Source organism: Hordeum vulgare, chromosome 7H (assembly GCF_904849725.1).
Source record: "Hordeum vulgare subsp. vulgare chromosome 7H, MorexV3_pseudomolecules_assembly, whole genome shotgun sequence".
NCBI classification, from domain to species: domain Eukaryota; kingdom Viridiplantae; phylum Streptophyta; class Magnoliopsida; order Poales; family Poaceae; genus Hordeum; species Hordeum vulgare.
In genome coordinates this window covers 127432521-127442101 of record NC_058524.1, presented here as the reverse complement: position 1 = coordinate 127442101, position 9581 = coordinate 127432521, and the positions used below count along the sequence as shown (strand labels likewise).

Genomic DNA, 9581 nt, shown 5'->3' with positions numbered 1-9581 from the left:
TAGACCCTATATGCGGAAAAAATACAACAATTTAACAAAAAGTAAAAAAAATGAAAATATTTTTAAAATAAATTTGACCTTTCATTATATTTGTAAGAAGAATTCCATAATAAGAAAATTAAACGTTGACGTCTTTTTAGAAAAGACAAATTTTTGATCAAAATATTATGAATAGTGATCTATTATAGCAAATAATTTTTTTCTGTTTTTTTTCAGAAGTCAATGTTGCTATTTTTTTGTGAAATTTTGATACTAGTGCAAAGCAAAGTCAACTTTAATCCAAAAATGTTTTTGAAATATTTTGACTTTTTATTTAATTATTAAAAAAATTCTCGTACAAGGTGCATACACAACCAGGAACCAAAGTGTATTCCCCATAAATATTGAAGGAATAGACATTATTTGGTGTATTATTACAACTTGCTTGCTCAACCGATAAAACTCGTGGGATGTTTTAGCATATGAGACCGGCCTGATATATTGTCGGTGATTAATTTCTAAGACACTACACCGGTGGTCTGGTCTTGTAGATGGCAAGCTTCAGATGCTTGCAGGTGCAGGCTGGACCTAGTGTGCACAATGATGCCAAACACCTCGCCCATGTCCATCGTCTCCGGGCTTTCCCCACCCGGAATCGCCCAGTCAAAGTGATACAGCAGGTTGGCCAGCACGAGCTCGAGCATGGTGGTCGCGAACAGGGCTCCAGGGCACTGCCTGCGTCCAGCTCCAAACGGTACGAACTCCATGTGCGGCCCTTGCGAGCTGTACTCCACGCTCGTGCCTTGGAACCTCTCCGGCCGGAACTCGGCGGCGTCCGCTCCCCAGTGCGCCGGGTCCCTCCCCACGGCGAAGGCGTTTATCATGACGGCGGTGCCCTTGGGTATGTCATAGCCCATGACCCGGCAGTTCTCCTGGCTAGCCCGGTGGATCAGCGGAGCGGAGGGGTGCAGCCTCAGCGTTTCCTTGATGACCATCCGAAGATAGTGCAGGCCGGCGAGGTCGGCGCTCGTGATGGTGGAGCTGCGGCGGTGTCTGAGCATCTGTCGGACTTCGAGTTTCGCCCTTGCCATTGCCTGTGGGTTGCGGACGAGCTCTGCCATGGCCCATTCTAGCGTGGCAGCCGTTGTGTCGGTGGCAGCTGAAAAAATGTCCTGGAACAGTACGTGATGCAAATTATTCTGTGAGCATGCATCAATCGGTGCTAAGGTTGCAGATTAGTGAAGCATAGTCACTTACAAAGATGACGGCGCTGATGATCTCGGACGTGAGAGGGAAACTGAGGGCGTCTTGCTTGCCCAGTCTCAGGAGCACGTCCAGCAGGTCCTCGTTGTCTCTAGCGGTAGCAGCATCCGAAGCACCATTCGGTGCTCTGGTCTCCTTGCGGTCTTGGATGATATCTCCTAGGATGCGCTGCATCCGGGAGTGGAGCCTCCTCATGGCGCGCCCGGAGCTGCTCAGCCACCGCACCAGCCGGGAGGACGGGAAAAGGTCCACCAGGCTGAACCCTCCCCCGAGAATCGCCATCACGTCGAGCTCCCGGAGGTACGCCTCCTGCTGCCGAGACTTGCCGCCGAACACCGCCCTCGCGATGACGTTGTTGGTCAGCCTGGCCAGCCCCTTGCCGACGTCGACGACGGCGGAGCCGGACGGCGAGGCAGAGGACGCGGCGGCGACCGACTCCAGGAGGTGCGCGATCTCGGCCTGCATGATGGACTGGATGCGCCGCACCTGCATCGCGCTGAGCAGCTCCACGACGCAGACCTTGCGCATCTGCCGCCAGTGCTCGCCGTAGGGCGCGAAGATGATGCCCTCGCTGGCGCTGCCGACGACGTCCAGCGTGGGGCCGCTGGTACGGGTGGCGAAGGTGAGGTCGTTGGTCTTGAGCACCAGCATCGCCGCCTCGGGGGTGGACACGATGACGTTGGGCACCTCGCCGAGCCTCAGCAGCATGACCGGGCCGTACCGGCGCGACAGGCTGAGCAGTGCGCGGTGCGGCGGCAGTTTCGTGGCGACCAGGTGGTGGAGGCTGCCGATGACGGGGAGGTTCCATGGACCTGGAGGAAGCTTGGCACCTGTGCCCTTGCCGCCCAGAACCTGCCTCAGAATCAACGTCAGGAGAATCGTGGCTACGGCCATCAAGCAGAGCTGGTCCATGTCCATAGCGACTGGTGGTAGTGGGCCAAATCAGGTGGTCTCTCCAACTACGTGCTCAACTGCTGTATTTTTTTTTTTTGAAACGAACTGCTGTATTTATAGTGTGCTGTGGATGGAGCTGCGGCACTGCATGCATGCAAGAAACAGAAATAGCAAGCACACACAGCTTCCTGCCATCTTCGGACGTCCAGATCATGCGGAAATGACGTACCGGGGCTAATATAATTCAACACGTGCATGCATTTTCGTCCTACGGCTATACTGTGGTTATGGTGTAGTGTAGATGGAGTTTTTTTTTTGACCTGAATAGTCTTTACTATCTAGTCCAAAAATAGCGACTGGTGAGCCAAATCAGCTGGTCTACAATCCAACCACGTGTTTGACTGTTACACTGTGGTTATGGTGTAGTGTAGATGGAGGGTTTTTTTTTGACCTGTAGTGTAGATGGAGTTGGTGCACTGCAAACAAGTCATGCAAGAAACGAAAATGCCACGTACTACACCTCTCTTCCACATTTGGAAGTCCAGATCATCAAGAAAAAATGACAACAATCGTGTGGGAGGTGGGAGCCAAATAATCCAACATCTTACATGTGCATGCATTTCCGTCCTACCACCACAGACTAGTAACCGTCCGAATAGTCTTTACTCTCTGCCGCGTCCATGTCTATAGCGACTGGTGGGACAAATCAGCTGGTCTTTGGTCCAACAGAGTTGCTGCAGTGAAAATTCTCTCTGAAAAAAACGAATATCCAAAGAACTCAGTTCTGGGGAGTCCATGGATCAAACATTTCCTTCCCAAGGATTGGGTGGAATGATCGAACGAAATTGTTCAGTATGAAAACCGTGATAGCTATGTGTCGCCAGTACCAACTGCTGGAAAACCCCATTTGACGCATCATGCGTCAAATAATTGGGGCTCCGCAAATGTTCAGGAATTTTAGAAAATGTACTTCGTTTTCTAGATTTTTTTTGCCTTTTCCAAAAATGTACTTAAGTTCAAAAAATGTAACTAAGTTGAAACAATATTCCCGCTTCAAAACTTATTTACAAATTTCATAAACAAATCTTGTTTTCACATTTTTATAAAAAATATTCCTGTTTTTAGAAAAATGTTTCTCTTTTTTAGAATTTATACACAAATTGAAAAGTTGTTCAAATTTTGTTGACCAACTTAAAAAATGTTTATGATTTGAAAATGTTCGGGAATTTTACAAATGTTCTTCATTTTCTAAAAAATGTTTGACTTTTCCTAAAATGTACGTGAGTTCAAAAAATGTACATAAGTTGGAAAAATGTTCCGGGTTCAAAAATTTCTTCCAAATTTCAGAAATATTCTCCTTTCATACATTGTTAGATTTTTCAAAAAATATTCTTATTTTCACATTTTCATAAACAAATGTTCCTGTTTTACGAAAAATGTTTCCCTTTTATAAAATTTGTTCACAAATTGTAAACTTGTTCAAATTTCCTTCACCTATTCTAAAAATGTTCATGATTTTAAAATTATCTGGAATTTTTAAGAATGTTCTTCATTTTCTAAAATGTGTTTTCCTTCTCAGAAAATGTTCATAAGTCGAAAAAATGTCCGTGTTTCAAAAAGTGTACATAAATTGATAAAATATATCTGCTTTAAAATATGTTTACAAATTAGGAAAAAACATTTGTAAAAAAATCGTTCTAAGTTCATAAAATGCACTTGTTTCAAATTTATTTGTGTTTTAGAAATTCACCAAGATTTCAATTTATAAATTTTGTTCGTAAATACAAAAGCTGTTTAAGTTTCAGGAATTCAAAAAAATACCAAACAGTAACTTACAAAAAATAGAAAGAGAAACACAAAAGAAAATAAGGAATAAGAGAAAAAAATAAAAAGAGAAAATAAGTAAATAAAAAGAGATAAAAAACAGCTGGTTAACTAGATCGGCCCAATCACTTCGCCCAAATTGATAATAGGAATTTCCTACGGACAACCATCGTGGTATGGCCCATTTAGTTTGCTCGGTCGCTCCTACTAATAGCTATCACTACGAAATAACTAGTTAGCGAATACACCTTTCAGCGATTACTCCCATCTTCAGAGGTTGCGACAAGTGGGGCACTGCATACGTGTCATTTGTCGCAACCTGGGAATTTTTTCTTTTTTCGTAGATCCGTATTTTTAAAACGTTTTATCTCCTAAACCGTGCGTCCAAATCTCGAACCGTTTTCACCGCTAGCTTTCTTGCGTCGAGATCTTCAAAACTAGATACCATGTTGATATGTTTCGACGAACTTTTTTTCCATGAAAAAAACTGGACGAAAAAACCGTCCCTCACGCGATAGAAAAAAAACAGAAAACACGTTTTTTTTCTTTCCGAGAGGGCAAAACCGTGTCTCTTGCGAAAGCAAAACCGTGCTTCTCGCGGAAAAAAGAGAGCCGAAAACGCGTTTTTCTCCTTTTCGCGAAAGGCACCTCTCACGAAGGCGAAATCATGCCTTTCGCGAAAGCAAAACCGTGCCTCTTGCAAAAAAAACAGAAAACACGTTTTTTCCTTTCGGAAGAGGCACGGGCGTGCCTCTCGCGAAGGCAAAATCGTGTCTTTCGCGGAAGCAAAACCATGCCTATCACAAAAAAAACAGACAACATTTTTTTCCTTTCCGAAAGGCACGTGCGTGCCTCTCGCGAAGGAAAAACCATGACTTTCGCGGAAGCAAAACCGTGACTCTCGTAAAATAAAATAAAAAACAGAAAACGCGTTTTTTCCTCGCGAGGCAAAACCGTGCCTCTCGCGAAAGCAAAACCACGTCTCTCGTAAAAAAAACAGAAAACATGTTCTCTCGTGTAAAAAGAAACAAAAAACGCTTTTTTTCATGAAAAAAAATGTTTTTTCCGTCCAAAAGTTACGAAAGACCAGTGAAAAACCATAACACTAAATTTTTTCGAAAAAAACCACTCAAAAAGGCGAAAACGCATGCAAGAAATAAAAAAGAACAAAATCCGAAGAAAATGCTCAGAGCGCGACACGTGGCGACGGCTGGAAACGCGCCAAGTGGTGGCGCGCGGGAGCGATCGCTGAGAAGCTCCCGAGGGAGCGCTTACTAACTAGTTGCTCTCGCGAGGTTTCTCGAGCTGTTTTTTTTCGTTACCTTTTTCTTTTCTTGGTTTTTTCATCGATTTTCTTTGTTTTTTTTCATCAACTTTCTTCGGGTCTTTTCTTTTACTTTAGATTTATTTTGTTTTTTCCATTGGTTGTTTTGTTTCCTTTCTTTGCTTCTTTTACTTTTTGGTTCTTTTTTGTTTTTCCTTATTTTATTATGTTCTTTTTGTTTCTTTGTCAGACTTTTATCTGTCTTCTTTCTTTTGAACACATGTCTACATTATCCCCGTATGAAATATATATTTTCAGTCCACACACGAATTTTTTATTGATACAAGTTGAACATTTTTCAAATATACAAGATGTAAATTTTTTACTACATGCTGTGAGCATTTTTTTGAATACATGGTAACATGGTTTTCGAATATACGTGCATTTTTAAATGACAACAAAAGATTTGTTTTCGAAGTACATGACCATTTTTTAACTGTATAAACATTAAAAAAAATACCACACATATATTTTGGAAACACACAAATATTTCTTAAATGGAAACACACAAATTCAAACCACTTTCTCTATTCGATCCCTCGCATCGAGATCTTCTATATTAGATCCCATGTTAATAGGTTTCAACAAACCTTTTCACACAAAAAACCCATAGAAAAATTGATAGAAAACGATGGTAGCTGAAAATATGTTTTTTTTTCCTTTTTCAAGAGGTAGAGTTGTGCTTTTCACGAAAGCAAATGCATGCCTCCACGAGAAGCAAATCCTTGCCTCTCGTGAAAGTAAAAGATGTTTTTTTGCACACGCAGAACGCGAAAGCAACACATGCCTCCACAAAAAGCAAACGTGTGCCTATCGTAGAAGGAAAAAACACGTATTTTCCTAACCCGAGAGTGAGAGTTGTGCCTCTACAAGAAGCAAATGCGTGACTCTCATGAAATAAAATAAACTTTTCTAAGAGTTACAATTGCGCCTCTCGCGGTGACGGTGTCGTGGACTAGGGGTTACTCACCACGCCGTCTCTCGGCCAATGGGTGAGGCCGAGGATCCCCATGGACCTTGGTGGTTCACTAATGGGTCACTTCGGGCAGCCCATTCTTGATAACCCACAACTATAGGGGATCATTTGTGACCATTTTTAATAAATAAGAGTGTCGAATCCAACAAGGAGCTAAAGGTAGAACAAATATTCTCTAATGTTCTATCGACCATCGATACAATTCTACGGATAGTTAACGTTTGCTTTACCTAAAACAAGAATAAAACTAGAAGTACTTAGTAGGTGTAATAGATAGGTTTTCAAGATAATAAAGAACAAGTAAATAAAAGTTAGGTGTTGTTTAGTAGAAAGCTTTTTGTGTAACGCAAGAAAAAAATTGTTCATAGGCAATTGAATATAACATGATAGATGCTTATCATGTGCAATGAGGTAGAGGTATATGCTAACACACTTTCCGTATTTGGATCATATGCACTTATGATTGGACCTCTAGTAAGCATCCACAACTAATATAAATCATTAAGGTAAACTCAACCATAGCATTAAACATCAAGTCCTCTTTACTCTCATACGCGCACAACTCCCTTGCACGAGTGTAAGTTTCTGTCACTCTCGCCACCCACTATAAGCGAATCATGAACATATTGCAAACCCTTCAGCGTATATTCTTCACATGTGCGCCTCACGGGAGGCACCTTAGGATAGCATCATATCAACACACAACTCATATCAATAACATCATATCACAAATAACCCGTATGACAAAATTGATCTACTCAAACATCATAGGATAGCCACATATCATTGGGAAATAGTATATAGTGTTGAGCACCATGTTTAAATAGAGAGTTACAACAGGAAAAGAGGTGTTACACTGCTGCATAGAGGGGGGAGGGAGAGTTGGTGTTGACGATGACAAGATTTTTTATGTAGATCGCTGATACGTCTCCAACATATCTATAATTTTTGATGGTTTCATGCTATTATCTTGTCAAACTTTGAATGTTTTGCATGCCTTTTATTTATTTTTTGGGACTAACTTATTAACTCAGTGCCAAGTGCCAGTTCCTATTTTTTTTCCATGTTTTTAAACCCTTTCGGAGGAGATTTTGAAACGGAGTCCAAACGGAAGAAAATCTCCGAAAAGATTTTTTTTGGAACGGAAGAAGATCGGAGAACTTCGGAGCCAAGCCAGAAGAGCCCCAGGGGCCCCACAAGCACCCACCCCGCAGCCAGGGGGCGCCATCAAGGCTTGTGGGCCCCCTGGAGGTCCCCTGACCTACATCTTTCACCTATATAATCCCAAAAATTCCAGAAAAATTCAAGAGATCATTGAAAGTACTTTTCCGCCGCCGCAAGCTTCTGTCTCCGCAAGATCCCATCTGGGGCACGTCCTGGTGCCCTGTCGGAGGGGGATTCAGACACGGAGGGCTTCTTCATCAACACCATGACCTCTCCGATGATGCGTGAGTAGTTCACCATTGTCCTATGGGTCCATAGCTAGTAACTAGATGACTTCTTCTCTCTCTTGGATCTTCAATACAAAGTTCTCCATGATCTTCATGGAGATCTATCCGATGTAATCTTCTTTTGCGGTGTGTTTCTCGAGATCCGATGAATTGTGGATTTATGATCAGATTATCTATGAATCTTATTTGAGTTTCTTCTGATCTCTCTTATGCATGATTTCATATCCTTGTAATTCTCTTCGAGTTGTGGGTTTTGTCTAGCCAACTAGATCTATGATTCTTGCAATGGGAGAAGTGCTTGGTTTTCGGTTCATACCGTGCGGTGACCTCACCCAGTGACAGAAGGGGTAGCGAGGCACGTATTGTGTTGTTGCCATCAAGGGTAAAAAGATGGGGTTTTCATCATTGGTTTGAGATTATCCCTCTACATAATGTCATCTTGCTTAAAAGCGTTGCTCTGTTCGTCACGAACTCAATACGATAGATGCATGCTGGATAACGGTCGATGTGTGGAGTAATAGTAGTAGATGCAGAAAGTACCGGTCTACTTGTCTCGGACGTGATGCCTATATGCATGATCATTGCCTTAGATATCGTCATAACTTTGCGCGGTTTTATCAATTGCTCGACAGTAATTTGTTCACCCACCGTAATACTTGCTATTTTGAGAGAAGCCTCTAGTGAAAACTATGTCCCCTAGGGTCTACTCCACACCATATTTTCAGCCTTACACTTTTTACTTCGTTGCACTTTCCGCCTTCAGATCTCACTTTGCAAACAATCTTGAAGGGATATACAACCCCTTTGAAGCGTTGGGTGCAAGCTTGTTTGTGTCTGCGCAGGTACTTTGGACTTGATGAGGCCCTCCTTCTGGTTCGATACCTTGGTTCTCAAACTGAGGGAAATACTTACTGCTCCTGTGCAGCATCACCCTTTCCTATTCAAGGGAAAAACCAACGCAAATCAGAGAAGTAACAAGAAGAATTCCTACGCGTCAGGGAAGGACTTTTGTTGCCGCAGCAATCGCCATCACGCTCCTTGCCCCGGCTGCATTCTGGCGCCATCAGGAGAGAGAAGGAGAGAGCCCCCTCCTTCTTATTCTTCCTTGGCCTCCCCCTAGATGGGAGGAGAGTTCCCCCTCTGGTCCATGGCCTCCATTGCGGCGGAGGAGCAGCAGCCCCTTCGAGATTGGATCTCCCTCTCTGTTATCTTTTGTTTCGCGTTCCTCGTTTCTTAAATTTCCGGAGATCCGTAACTCTGATCGGGCTGATAGTTTTACATGATTTTCTCCAGAAATTATCTTTCTTGCGCCCGAAGAAGAGCCCCAAGCGACTCACGGTGTGGCCACTAGAGTTCATGGCGCCCCATGGGGTATGGGTCGCGTCCTGATGGGTAGTGGAGGCTCTGGGCCACCATTTACGTTGATTCCACCTCTCAAAAATCACATATATTCCAAAATAATTGTACCTAATTTTTTATCACGTTTGAACTTCGTGTGATATGGATTTGTGAAACAAAAAACATGCAACAAAGAGGAACCGACACTTGGCATTGGATCAATATGTTAGTCCAACAAATCATATAAAATGTTGCCAAAAATATGTGAAAGTTGTGTAATATTGGCATAGAACAATAAAAAATTATAGATACGACGAAGCCATATCAACATCCCCAAGCTTAATTCCCGGTCATCCTCGAGTAAGTAAATGATAAAAAAGATAATTTTTGATGTGGGATACTACCTAGCATAATCTTGATCATATATTTAATCATGACATGAATATTAAGATACAAGTGATTCAAGGCAATAGTCTATCATTTGACAAAAGGACATTAATACTTAGGCATCCCAACAAATAATTGTGTGTTT

At 42.6% G+C, this 9581-nt stretch overlaps 1 protein-coding gene across 1 annotated transcript; it reads right to left on the bottom strand.

Annotated features, from left to right (window-relative positions):
* Positions 1–368: 368 nt before the first annotated feature.
* Positions 369–2220, bottom strand: LOC123412024 (desmethyl-deoxy-podophyllotoxin synthase-like). The gene is made up of 2 exons (XM_045104975.1): positions 1237–2220; positions 369–1151 (listed from the first exon to the last, which is right to left on the bottom strand). Exons 1-2 carry the CDS (start codon positions 2158–2160, stop codon positions 498–500), a joined length of 1578 nt encoding a protein of 525 aa, XP_044960910.1. The 5' UTR covers positions 2161–2220; the 3' UTR covers positions 369–497.
* Between the last annotated feature and the right edge of the window lie 7361 nt (positions 2221–9581).

Bases quoted from the DNA above. Each gene is read 5' to 3' on its own strand.
- LOC123412024 (XM_045104975.1), bottom strand. From the start codon at position 2,160: ATGGACATGGACCAGCTCTGCTTGATGGCCGTAGCCACGATTCTCCTG. The intron at 1,152-1,236 runs GTAAGTGACTAT...GTACTGTTCCAG, and splicing joins TCATCAGCGCCGTCATCTTT to GACATTTTTTCAGCTGCCAC.